Below are 13,864 nucleotides of genomic sequence, written 5' to 3' on the forward strand. Positions count from 1 at the left end.
ATATATTCCAGAGAGCAGACATCCTGCAGATAACTCTCAGTTAAATGGAATCTGTCACTGTCGCCTTCCTCTTTAAACTGATTTCCCACTAAGAACCAACAAAGTTTGGGTGGCCTTGATGGCTAACAAAAAAGTGTGGTCACTTACACATGTCCCAACCTCTGTAGGACAAATAGAAATGATCCGTAGCATCTAAGGAACAGGAAAAAACTGAGTGATCTGTTATGCAACAAGCAGTGAGATAAACTTTGTATTTCCCCCTTCTCTTCTTCCAGCTCAAAATGAGTGAAATGCAGTAAGATACAGTTGGGTTATCCTTAAGAAGCTATGTGGCAAATCAGAGCCGAGAAAGAGACCCCTGCCTTGCATTTTTCATAAGCTCTTGCTTTTTCAATGCAACTGGTTGGCAGAATCTTCCTCTATCTATCTATCTATCTATCTATCTATCTATCTATCTATCTATCTATCTATCTATCTTCTATCTATCTATCTATCTATCATCTATTATATCTATCTATCTATCTATCTATCTATCTATCTATCTATCTATCTATATAATATTAAAGATGATGCTTCATTTGTATGTTCTGCTATATATATATATATAATATTAAGATGACTCATGAGCATAAATGAATGGTAGCAATAATGATGGTGAGGAGCATCTTAAAGAATAGCGTGTGAAATGAAAATTTCTTAAATTTTCTCAGGCACCCTTGCTCATTGTTCATCTGATTTCAGTGCTAGAAAGGCAAAGGAGCAGGCCCTGGAAAAACTCAAAGTTTTTGTTTTTAAATCCTGAAAACAGGATTGGAATAACCATATGCATGTGTTCAAAACTGAAACATGATCTTAAGAGGAAGTAGGAAGCTGAAGGGGTCTTCTCAGTATTTCCTGCTTCTCTTTCACTTCTTTTATACAAGTGAGAGCCCATAAGCAGAAAATGAGGTAGAACTCCTGCAATGCACTGTACATCATTAAAATGCATGGTGCATCCCTTTATATCCCATGAGCATAAAAGGAATGCTCAGGAGATATCAAGGAATTGCATCCATATTATCACAAACAGAAGAGGGTGTTATTATATTTAAAGCAAGAAAAATACTAGCTGTATATTGTAATCCTGTATATTAACAAGGCCAAGGATTTTTCCAGTGTGACATTCAAACATTTTTGAAGCGCATTTGGGTTCTAGATCCTTTTCCTTACCTGTTCTCCACAAGGAAGTCGATGACACACTTCTTCAAACAGTACAGATGAGCATCCATCAAACCTGTCCTAATGTGAATTCGTGAATGCCTGGAGGGAAATAACAGAATGAAGTCACTTAGCTCTGCATTCCAGAGTTACTTTAAGAGCTCCACTTTAACATTTCTTGATGGTAAAATTTTACAAGGGCCATCTGTGTTCCCAAACCTTTGCTATGGGATTAGTGGAGAGGTGAATTGTGATGGCTCCCATGACTTTAATTTGTCATCCAAACACACACCTGCTTATCCAGTGTGTCACTGATCCCATTCTGTAAGTACATCAGGCTCTAATCCATGAAAACTGATGTTACATTAAATCTATGCCACAAATTCTTCTGCAGAGACTTCTGATTTAGGTTTGGTATCAAAGGGAAAGACTGATATGAACTACAGCAACAATTTAAACTAGAAATACCAATATTGCCTGATATTATTTCTACAAGCTATTTGCAATGTTTCCTTTGTAAGATTTTCTTCTGCTTCCATACAAATACTTTTTTTTTCTTTTTTTTTTTTAAATAAATTTTATTAAATTTACAATTAAAAACATATCGACATTACATACACAAAAGGAAAAAAAAACGCATCTTTTTTTCTTTTTCTCTTTCTCTTCCTTTGTTTCTTTCTTTCTTTTACATCTCCTCTTCTCTTTTCTTTCCAGTTTGTAAGACCGAGTGTTCTTTTTTTTTTTCACAAATACTTTTTTTTTTCAAATAAATGTTACCAGTTTAATTTGTTTACTTCTTTCTTTTTGGAAAATACAACAGAACATGACATTTACAGAATATTATTTCAGTAACAACAAATATTTCTAACCATGAAAGGTACAGGTTCCTATTGGTTGTTTCCACTGAGTTATTTTCTAAAGTTGAATGTATGAATTTTAGAGAAAGCTTCAGGAATTGTGATATCGTGTATTTTGTCCCTACAGATAAGTGTGTTCAACTTGTAGCTTATTTAGTAACAGGAAATGTAGACTATCTATGATAGATTTTTTTAAAAACCCCAATATCTACCTATTCTTTTAATCAGTCTTACCCAAACTAATGTTATTATATTAGGAAAGCACTAAGTTGGAGAAAGCTACTTTGAATCTCCTAAGAAAACTAATGAAAGGAAAAGAGAAATGCAAATTTTTTTGATGCAACTTAAGATTTGTTTATGGGAATTCTAAACATTGGTTCTAAGCATATAATATCTCTAAATAAAGAATGTACAGTAGAGCTTGCTTAATTTCACTAATTGTGACTTTTAAATGAAGTGGTTGTTAGGTGGAACATCACATGGCGGCACTACTTAGCAATAGCAGTTTCAGTAGTTCTGGTTGTGGTTGTTATGGAAGGACTGTTCCATCATTAGATAAGGGCCAAACCCTTCTCCTGCCTTGCTGCTTCAATACTCCTAACCGCCTAACCCTATCTCCTATTTCTGCCCTTTTGGCTGCCCTGTACCATCTTTTCCCCTACGAGATGACAAAGGTCAGCTAGGGCCAGTAAGAGGAGGTGGGGTAAGAGGCCGGGCAGTCAAAAAGGACAAAGATGGGGGAGAGATAAGCGGGTTGGTGGGTGGGGAGTTGAAATGCCCCTGTGGATGTAAATGATAGCAGGCTGCAAAGAACTCGCATTTTGATCTCCCGACTGCAGGGGTGCTGCAATAACTGTAACTTTGAGAACCGGACATAACTACCATGCCTTCAGCACCACCATAATATCATAATATTAATTACGATATGAATAGCTCGTAAGCAAGAAATATCCGTGCTAGTTTTTCAGAATAGAACAATTCAAAATTGAAAATTCACCAAAGATCTTGTAGGTATTTAGTTGTAGGAGAGCAAGTGGAGCTTTAGAAAGCAAGTCTACCTTTTAGAGTTACTGACTCAAAGAGATTAGAATGGAATGAGAAGTGCCTCTTCAAAACCGGAGAAACATTTTCAGACCAGATGATCTCTTTAACTTCTTTGAACATATACAGTATCTTATTTTTTCCATTAAACCCTCTGTAGTTTAGTAATTCTAATGTACAGAAAGAGATATTCAAAAATAATAAACCCACAAAAATACTTGTACTGACATTCATAGACTGCTATCAAAAGACCCCAAAGAGGGCACATTGTATCATTCTCAGCTAGAGTTGGAAGTGGCCGTAGATTAAAAAAAAAACCTATTTCCTACCATGTACCTTACCTCTCGCCACAAAAAAAGTTGCCTGCCTTTGCAAAATACCAATAGCAACACACTTAAATAGCTATTGCAGATTTGATCCTACTGTAATTCTGTCATTTACATCCCTGATCAAAGATGAAAGATCCAATATGCACAAGTATATGGATATATCATCAGAAGCAAGCCCTTTAAATTTTAAGGGGATTTTCATCCTAATAGGCATGATAATTATCTAGAGGTATTGTTGAGCATAACAACACTTACTATTTTGTAAGAGTGTTGAAGAATGTTCCACAAATCAAGCCTCCTCCATTACCTTCAATGATATTTGTATGTTCTGTATGTTCCTTCCATAACAAATGCGAAGTTCATGAAGCAAGTAAATTTTTTTGAATTTTAATTTATTTATTATCTGCTCTAAAGATTTATAAATCAGTGTCTGTATAACACCTATTTGTTTAGTCACGTATAGCAGCCACTGCCTTTGAAAAAGCCCTTAGAAAATTCAACTCTTTCTCTATCTTTCTTAATTGGAAAAGACATGCTACATTCTGAAATTCTCATTTGTTTGTATCCAAATCCAGGGCAACTGCAGTTCACGTTCAACAACAAAAGCCCCATATGCATTCCATGATAAGCACAAAGCAGTAAACACCCCTTCATCTGGGCTTGTACATCACAAAAAATAACTGGGTTTTTGTTTATATCTGAGTTTTAAGAGAGCAATTCCAGAAACTGCAAGTTCTTACATGTTAATATTGATTTAATTATCCTGCACATTTTTTGTGTGTTAAAAAGACCTCCAACACATTTATTAAAATGGAGTCATAAATGTTAACTGCTTGCTCAACTACTTAAAGATGACCAAGAGAGAAGATATTTCAAATCATTTGAAAACTTTTTACAAGTAAATGCAACATGTTTTAAGTGAGTTCAGTCTGCATTTAATTAAAGAAATTATCCAGACAGTCAGTCAGATCATACAAATATTGCAACCATGCCAACAATCAAATACAAATTAAAGTTATGAAAGAATTCTAGAAATACAAACCCTGCAGCACTCCGGCTCTATTCCTGGCAATGAGAACAAACTTCCCTGTTAAAACAAATCTAGTCACCAACAGGATTTTAAAATAATGCCCCATTTAAGCAAAAGTGGCTTCTCCCATTTGGAGGCTAAATTAAGATTAAATTTTGCAATTTAACGAATAAATACTAATTGAACAATATTAAAATATTCACAATTATTCTTTAAATGTTTATTTGCTTAGTTGTTACCCAGATCAGTTATAGATACATTATCATAAAGCATAAAATATAAGGCAACAAGATGCCTAAATTTAATAGATTAATAGAAAATTCTTTCAGAAAAAGTCATGTTCACATGGCTACCGATCATGATTTAATAAAGTATGAATGAGCAATATACTGATACAGGCAATCTGTTCATTCACCTTACTCCTCATTTTCTACAAGTGACTAAGGGTTGATCTACATGACTAGGCTACCATGTTAAATGCTTCTTGAGAGCAGGAACATACAATAACAACCGTTACTCAATCCAGCCCCCTGCCTTGCATCCAATGTAGTGTTTTAGGATTTCTACCATTATAAGCAGCGTGTCCAATTTCCCTTCTGTGTACCTTTATTACAATTCATCACTGTGTGCTGTGGTAGGAATGCCCCCTATCATTCAGTTACTGGTTGAGCTACCTTCTAGGCCCGTGATGGCGAACCTATGGCACCAGAGGTGGTATTCAGCAGGTTCTGACCAGTTCTGGAGAACCGGTAGTGGAATTTTTGAGTAGTTCAGAGAATCGGCAATACCACTTCTGACTGGATATTTACAGTATCCTTCCCCTGCCAGGCCCACCAAGCCACGCCCACAGAACCGGTAGTAAAAATTTTTGAATCCCACCACTGTATATCACACGTGCCGCAAGTCACACGCAGAGCCATTTCTGCCGCCACGTGAGCGGTTGCCCCAGATCAGGTCCATTGCGCATGCGTGCGCATGCCTCCCGCCAGTCAGCTGATTGTTGGTTATCTGCTGTGCATGCGGGGGTGCATGTGTGTGGGAGACATGCATGCATGCACAGAGGTGCACAGCGCACTGGGGGGTGCGGGGGGTCACACATGCATGTGCAGAGGCACGCAGGGGGATCGCGCACGCATGCGCAGAGGGGGTCGCACACGCATTGCATTATGGATGCAGGCACATATGCACACTTTCAGCACGTGAGGACGAAAAAGTTAGCCATCGCTGTTCTAGGCTAAGGAACAGTAAAATAAATAGTAAAAAGGTGTTTTTTTATTTTTATTTTTCCCAGTCCATGGATTGGTGTGCAGTTTGAGGCAGAGCCAATACAGAAAGGTCCATAGAAAAGAAAAGGTCTGTCGATGGAATCCACATGTTCTCTCCTCAAAGACTTACTCATGGAAAGAAAAACCATTGTTGCTTCATTTCCTGATATGGTCCATAGGAGTTTTTAAAAAACCAAAAAACAGAGGCGGCCACTAATTGGAGGCCACAGTCCAGAGAAAATACCAGGCCTTTATGATGGTCAAAGCAGAGGAAGTAGTTGAAATCTGGGACAGGTTTCTTAAACCAATTTTATTTCTGGGAATCAAGCAGCTTAAGAATGCGGTGTGTGAAAAAGCCCTGAGCAAATATGAAAACAAGACTGGCAAAGTCCTAACTGAAAGTTTACAAGGGATTCTGCCCAATTTCATACAGTATTCATTACTGGCTAGTTTAGGTATAATAAACCACTCTCTCAAGTTTAACAGCCAAAGATTATACAGTACTTCCCTAATTGCCTTATCCTGTTATACAGACCAAGAACAAATGAACCCATTCATTAGTATATTGCTTAAATTTCAGTTTACTAAATTGAACTTTATGACTTAAAATCATATGTGAATATCACTAAGGTTTCTTAGTTATTTTCTCTTTTATACCTTTTGCATGGCACTTAGAGATTAGGTTTTAAGCTGTTTTGAAGTCCATGCATGTGGCCGTGGACAGCTAGTAATGCAACTTCCACAAGATCATAAATTAATTATATTATATATTTTATATATGGCCCAAAACCATTCCTCTTCATTCAGTGTGGCCCAGACAAGTCACGAGGTTGGACACCCATGACTTTAAGTCTTAAAGTCCAAATTATGGCTGCCAGTTTCACTGAGCTAACTAGAAAAATATTTGGGGGCATTGTCGCGAGGCTGAAGAGCAAGTATACAAGGAAGATGAGAAAATCACTGATAGAAAGTGGTCTTTTGAATCTAATTTTATTTAATGGTCTCTCTCGCGCCAGCCAGCCAGCCTGCCTGCCTGCCTAATCTAATCTAATCTAATCTAATCTAATCTAATCTAATCTAATCTAATCTAATCTAATCTAGCCTAGCTACAGAAGCAAGATAAAAACGTTTAAATGTGTTTAACTAGCCACTTAAATATTCAAAAAGGATAAAGGTTACAGTAGGGGACTACTTGTTTAGGTTTCAAGATTCTGTAACTCATGGTGCTATTTTGTTTGAACAATACATCATAAAATGACAATCAACTGAAACAATGTTTTTTTCTTTATCAACAGGACTGTTGGTAACAGGAGCAATTTAGAGAACCATATCATGAAGCCAAGACACCCACTGAACTTCTGCTATCCAAAGGACATAGCAAAGAAGTCTAGCACTGAGGTGGTCTGATTGTTGAATTTACAGCTGAGACTATTATATTATAGACATCTCTGTTACAGTACATACCAGATAATTGGCCATTTTTATAAATATTATAATCTGTATATTGTAACTTTCTGCAAAACATTCGTGCCTACTTTTGATTGTTTCTGTTTTTATATTGTCCATGAGGAAGGAATACACTTCCTTAAACTCATTGGGTTCTAGTAAATTTTATTGGAACCTGGGATTTTTATTCCTCTTTTTCCTACCCAGGGATCCACATAACAATGGAAGCTGTCCTATATTGCGTTTTTCCATTCAGGCTCTGTAAAAACTTATTGAGAACATTTCTAATATACAAGAGTAATTCAACAGAGATTATTCATACATTGTGCTAATTATATAATAGTAGCATGAAACATGTTGGTCTAGTGGCTAAGACACTAGACTAGAAAACAGACTATGAGTTCAAGTAAACTATGAACATGAACAATATAAACAATAGACGAGAAGAAAAGTCTTAAAATGAGGCAAAACTCATTTAACAACTGTCTTGCTTAGCAACAGTAATTTGGGCTCAATTATGGTTCTAGGTCAAGGATTATTTATGTTGACAAAATCTTAAAAGAATGAAAGGGTATATTAGTCAAGAAAGAAGAGTTGTACCAAAAGAAGCTTCATATACTTTAAGTCTAGCTTTTGTGGAGAAGGCTTTCAAAGTTATATAAATGGAGATTGAGATTTGGCAGATCTATGAGGAAAATATCTTCAAGATCAACGTCACACTTAGAAATTTCACATCAAAAAGCAACATTTGCAAAGGGAAAACCTAACTTTTCTGTAGACATACTGCTGCGTCTCACTAATCAAACCAGAACAAAAGAAGAGATATTCCACCACTGACAGGAAAATAAAAACATTTTACTATGAAAAGATGAAAAAGAAAAAGGAGAAATCTCTGCTTCCAACTACACATTGTTTCTTAAGGCAAATTCAGACATACAGTATTAAACAGGATATGCTTTCTACTATTTCCAACTTGCAACAAAACAAAACAAAAAATGTACAAATGCCTCCAGCAAAAAAGTAACTCATTTATTTTTCTCATAGCAAAAAGACTAAGTTGCTATTTCAGATGTTTCCAAAAACTGAACAAGAGAACACGAATCACCTGCACACTATTTTTTGGCACTTCTGAACAATATCTGGGACCCTCTCTGATATTGTTGAGAAGTGCCAAAAAGGAATGTGAAGTTGAGTCATTCATTTAATTAATTTTATTGGTATCATCCAAACTGGCATTATAAATTAAGGCAGAGGTCTCCAAACTTGGCAACTTTAAGACTTGTGGACTTCAACTCCCAGAATTCTCCAGGCGAGAATTGTGGGAGTTGAAGTCCACAAGTCTTAAAATTGCCAAGTTTGGAGACCCCTGGATTAAGGACTAAAACTGTAATGGAGCTGTAATGTTCACAAAACTCTTTTAACTGTAAAGCTGTGTTCAAATACTTTGCAATACAGTATATATCCACAGTATCCATGCACAATAGGTAGCAGAAGGAAGTCTTTTATTTGAGGATTAGAATTTGGTATCTTCCTCTCAGAAGGCCACAATGTATTTTAGTTGTGTGATGAGTGAAGACAGAAAACTGCCAAAGGAAACAGGATTAAGAAGCAACATTTCTCCTTAAAGATTTTTTCCTAGCTTTCTTCTCCATCTCCATTTTAGACAGCCATCAATTACACAGAACTTTATTTTATTTTTTAAAAAATAATAAATTAGTAAATTGCAAGTTAAAACTAGTTGATATTAGAATCATTATTTAAGGATTAAAAATACCTTATAAAATGATGAATTATGAATGCTGGAGTGTGTTACATAGGCTGAATTTCTGAGTTAATATTTTTGTGATAAAAGAAGGTATCTTTCATACAGGTGTAGTTTCAAAAGAGTAAGGTTGTTTTTTTTAACCGAACTCTCACTTTTGTTTATGTTATATTATTTTTGTAACAAGATGAGCCATGCAGCTGTAAGATTCATGCTCACCTTTCAAAAGGCCTATTTCATTTCCAATATCCTTTAATAGCTACTAACTTAGGACTTCATTATCAAGGAATAAGATACATCACAAAAATAAGCTGGGATAGAAAATAAGAGCAGAGCATTAGGAAGCATTATAATTTTTGTGCAGATGATACATTTTCCCATTTTGCAAGTATATTTGCAAAGCGTTTCCCAAAACAAAAATACCCCCATATCTCAAATACTCACATTTTTGTTAAGAATACTTAGATTAAAGAGAGGACCAAAAGCAATGTTAAAGCATAGAAATAAAATAATTTCGACACAACTGCAACTCAGGCACTCTTATAAGGATAAGAACGCTGCTGAATGGAGGAACAAACCATTATTCTTTCAATAGAGTCTGGTACAGCTAAATATGTGCTCACAGATTCTTCTTCCTGAAAAGCTTTAAAAATTCAATAGCTTTTTGGCCTGGGAAAGAGATGTTCACTGAAATCCTAAGGCATGGATCAAGCATGGAACACTACATTTACCTGAAGAACAATATTTTCAAGTGCTCTTATAAACAAAGACTGTGGGAAGAAAGAAGTCTGAAGAGACCCTGTTCTCAGGGTTGTTAGAGTGGCTTAAGCAAATTATATCTCATGGCCACTATTTAGGGGCAATTCTTCAGCCATAGTCCAAACCCCTACAATGCAAAAATGGGAAAAAATTATGTCCTTCCAAAAAAAACAGAAAACTTGCCAAAAGCCCCTTTTCACAAATGGTTTTCATAAGAGTGCATACAAAAATTGGCATTTCACCTAGATTCTAGATGAAAATTACCAAATATTATTTACTACTTAATACAATTCTACTCTGGTTGAGATACAGTGCTTCAAATAGGAAACTCGTTTTCAACAACTTCCCGTTTATTCGACCATCCTGAACATCTAGACTTCTGGAACAAAAGCTCAGCAAATTGACTGGTGGTCTTTAAACTTCTGCATTAATAATTTCTAAAGCACTATGGAACATATTGCTATCTTTATCCTTTATGTTTTGATAATGCCAGTTGCAAGCACATTTTTACAATATTTATCCCTTTGCATTGTTACAATAATTCATATAAAGTAGCCATCCCTCCCTGCACAACATCTCCATCAAGAGAGAGTATCAAAATTGACACAAATGGATACAGTACATATTGGATATGTTGTATTACATAACATAACATAGGAAATCCTGCCTAGTTTCTAACTTTTCTACCATATCATTAAGCAGCTATATGAAGCCACAAGGAAGGATATGGGTTCTAAGCTATAGTAGCCTGATACTACCTAGCTGTATTTTGCCTTTCCTGAAAGCTTACTAGTAACTCACTGTTGAATAACTAGTAATTGCTCAAACAGTTCTACTTAAGTTATTTGTCCAGAATCAATTCATCATATCACTTGGGCCCAGACTGTTTATGCCAATACAATTTGCCTTGCATTCTTACTGTAGATCTTAGCAATGGTGTAACAACTGGTTCGCTGAGTGCGTGCTTTGCCCGCTCCAAATGTGCACTGCACGTGCACGCGGTTCCTTTGAAAATAGCTCTAAACTTACCTTCAACTGCAGCCCTAGTGCGTAAAACAGCTGAGGTACTGCAATCCACTCTGCCACGCCTATCAGCTGGGCTTCAAACAAAGGAAATATAGGACAGACTAGTGCAGGGGCAGGTGGGCGGGGCCAACTGATCGCCGGAACTACCGGTTCACCCGAACCAGTCCATACCAGCTGAATCCCACCCCTGGATCTTAGACATATTTTGCAGATACTTCTACAAAAGTTAATTCTACTTTTTTCATGGCAGGATCCAATCTATGCAACAGTTTGCTACTAGAGCCACCCCTTCCTTGTTTTCTGTTTGTTTGTTTTTCTTTTTATCATTAAGAACTTAAAGTGTTTAATAAATGTATTTCTTTTTTAGCATTAGTTTAGATAGATTTCTTCCAATGTGCATTAACAATGAACAGAACACACATTATATTCCTAATAGTTTATAGTAAATAATCTGAAATACAACTTCTTGAAGTAATTTCATACACCTATCTATCCCTGACTTTTTCCTCCTTTCTTTCCTCTGTAAGAATATAAATTCCATGAATATAGAATTTATTACAATTTTTATAAAGCATCGTGTATAACAATTATGTTACCTACAAACACATTCATTTTTTTACACACAGCTTTACTCGAAGGGCAAGCAAACAATACAGAAGCTGCAGTATCACGGCAATGATCCAATAAGGATAAACCACAACCAGGAATGCAGCCAAAATTCCTTCCTCCCTTTCCCCAACCTCTTTTCTTTTTAACTTTTTTGAAGTTGCTTAACAAAATAGGTGCCCTGAAAATCTGCTCTCTGAGAGCTTTGCCTATTTTACTTCTTCTTTTGACCAAACTCAAAATATGCTTTTATAATTGGCAGATTGCTACATGAAATATTGACAATTTCTTCCTTTTCTCATCCTGAATTATCTAATTTTAAACTTGTTAAGTTAAACTGGTGTTATATTATATACCAGCATGCAATTGTTCACTTAGCCCATTTTTTTGCTATCAAATGTGTGGTATCAATCCAGACCGGGATTACCATTATTCTTCCCTTTCCTCTTCTCTACCATTGATTGATGGTTTTCTGATATTTATTTCCAATATGAAGCTTTTCTTTCTTTTAAACAGTAATGCAGGAGAAGGTAAATTTCAGAAAGCAGCAAGATGAGAGGAGGGAAATATTTAGCTCATAATTTCTCTTATCTGAATCTAGGAACACATGCTGCCTTTGTCACTTTAAAAGGTAGAGGCTGCTGTATGCTCTAAATAAAATTTTTCAACTTTGAGCGGTTTGTAGGCAATTTAAAATTAAATGAGCGCTCTTACAAAATTACTGCCATGAGGAAGGAGAATAAGGTCTAGGTTGGGATTAGATTCATTCATAAAATAGCTGCCAGCTGGTAGCAATCACAAAATACATTCAGGAGAAGGCAAACTGGGGAGGAACCTCCTGCCATTTTTGCTACCCTCTTAATATGTTCTCAGCTACCCTTAGCTTACCACGTTCTGGGCAGGTGAGCATATTTCCAATAAAGCTTTGTGTTGCCATCACTCAGCATTTCTAAATTCTAAGAACACCTATGGGACCTGAGACATTTGTAGCATGGCTGATTTCTACTTCACTGTTCCTACAAAATGAAAACATTTTTAAAAAAATTAAGTCAGCCAATCAAATGCTCTGAGGCTTAATTGTGTCCTCTGATTCCTTTAAAATAAAGAACAAAGAAAATATTATTTCTGGTCTTCCATACAGGTAGTCCTTGAACTTATAATTACAATTAGGACCAGAATCTCAGTTGTTGAGTGAAGTGGTTGTTAAACAAGATGCCCACATGACCACTTCATTCAATGGCCACAATCCTGGTTCTCCCAGTTGCAGTTGTTAAATGACTGTGTGGGTGACTTAAATGGATAGAGCAAAATAGTTGGGCAAGATTCGGCGTGGGTCGCTGAACCGGTCGTAACTTCTGGCTGGCCACGCCCCCGTCCCGGTCGCCCCTCACCTCCCAGTCAGTCCTTATCGCACATGCACAACATCGCACACATGCCTGACATCACTGACTGTGTTCTTCCCTGCCCAGTCACTCCTTAAGGTATTTCTTTTTCCCCCGCTCCTGACAATCAGCTGTTCCTATGATCAGCTGTGCCAGGATCCCCCTCGCTGTCTTACTGCTTCGCCCAGGAGTCTTCCCTGAGGCCCAGGAAGGCAAAAAATGGAGGGGGGCGCAGAACCTCCCCATGCCCATTTTTTTTCCTTCCTGGGTCCCAGGGAAGCCTTCTGGGAACAAAAACGCCCCCCCAGGAGGCTTGCCTGAGGCCCAGAAGGCCCCAAAATGGAGTGCAGGGGGGTGCTGCATGCCCACCCTATGCTCGGCATTTTTTCCTTCCTGAGCCCCAGGGAAGCCTTCTGCCTGAGGCCCAGAAAGTCCAAAAAAATGGGGGAGGGGGGTTTGCTGCAAAAAAGCCATGCCCACCCAGTCACATGATCACGCTCACCTAGCCACAGCCACCTAGCCACACCCACAGAACTGGTAATAAAATAATTTGAATCCTACCTACTGATGGAAGGGGACTCCTGCAGTAGAGTGTAGGAACAGAGCTTGGATCTTCAGGATCCTCCATTTATTCAGCCCGGTGCTGGAGTTCCTCTCCCCTCCATGAGCAGACAGAAACTCCTGTACTGGGCTGGAAAAATGAAGCTCAGATCTTCATGATCCTTGCTTTGTTTGTCCAGCCTAGCGCAGAAGTTCCTCTCCCCTCCATGCATGGAACGGAACTCCGAAGCGGTGCTGGAAAAACAAAGCTCGGATCTTCATGATCCCTGCTTCGTTTTTCAAGCTCAGTGCAGAGATCCCCAACGACTTCCTGGGAAAGCCAGCAGAGAAGATCACAATTGGCAATCTCATGGTTGTGAGACACTTGGCACTGGTTGTAAAGGGGAACAGATTGTCAAGCAATCAAATCATGATCGTGTAACTAGGGGTGTGTGTTTGTGTGTGTGTTACATTTTACCATGGCTGGAACTCTGTACATACCATAAAGCAACCTTTCTGAGCCACCATAACTTCAAACAATCCTCAATGACTGGTCATAAGTCAAGAACTACCTATATAGCCAATCAGTAATTGCTACAGCAATTCTCTTTGCCTACAAACTCG

At 37.5% G+C, this 13,864-nt stretch overlaps 1 protein-coding gene across 3 annotated transcripts in view; it reads right to left on the bottom strand.

Annotated features, from left to right (window-relative positions):
- EIF2B3 (eukaryotic translation initiation factor 2B subunit gamma) overlaps positions 1–13,864 on the bottom strand; it is a 91,220-nt gene that overhangs the window by 47,756 nt on the left and 29,600 nt on the right. For all 3 annotated transcript variants that reach the window (XM_087960180.1, XM_026665772.2, XM_026665773.2), the window contains exon 6: positions 1,210–1,299. In XM_087960180.1, coding sequence (XP_087816306.1) covers positions 1,210–1,299 — 90 coding nt within the window. The remainder of the gene's footprint in view (positions 1–1,209; positions 1,300–13,864) is intronic.

The sequence above is a fragment of the Notechis scutatus genome, chromosome 3 (genome assembly GCF_049901735.1).
Source record: "Notechis scutatus isolate UNSWTSFEM ecotype Mainland chromosome 3, rNotScu1.2, whole genome shotgun sequence".
NCBI lineage: Eukaryota > Metazoa > Chordata > Lepidosauria > Squamata > Elapidae > Notechis > Notechis scutatus.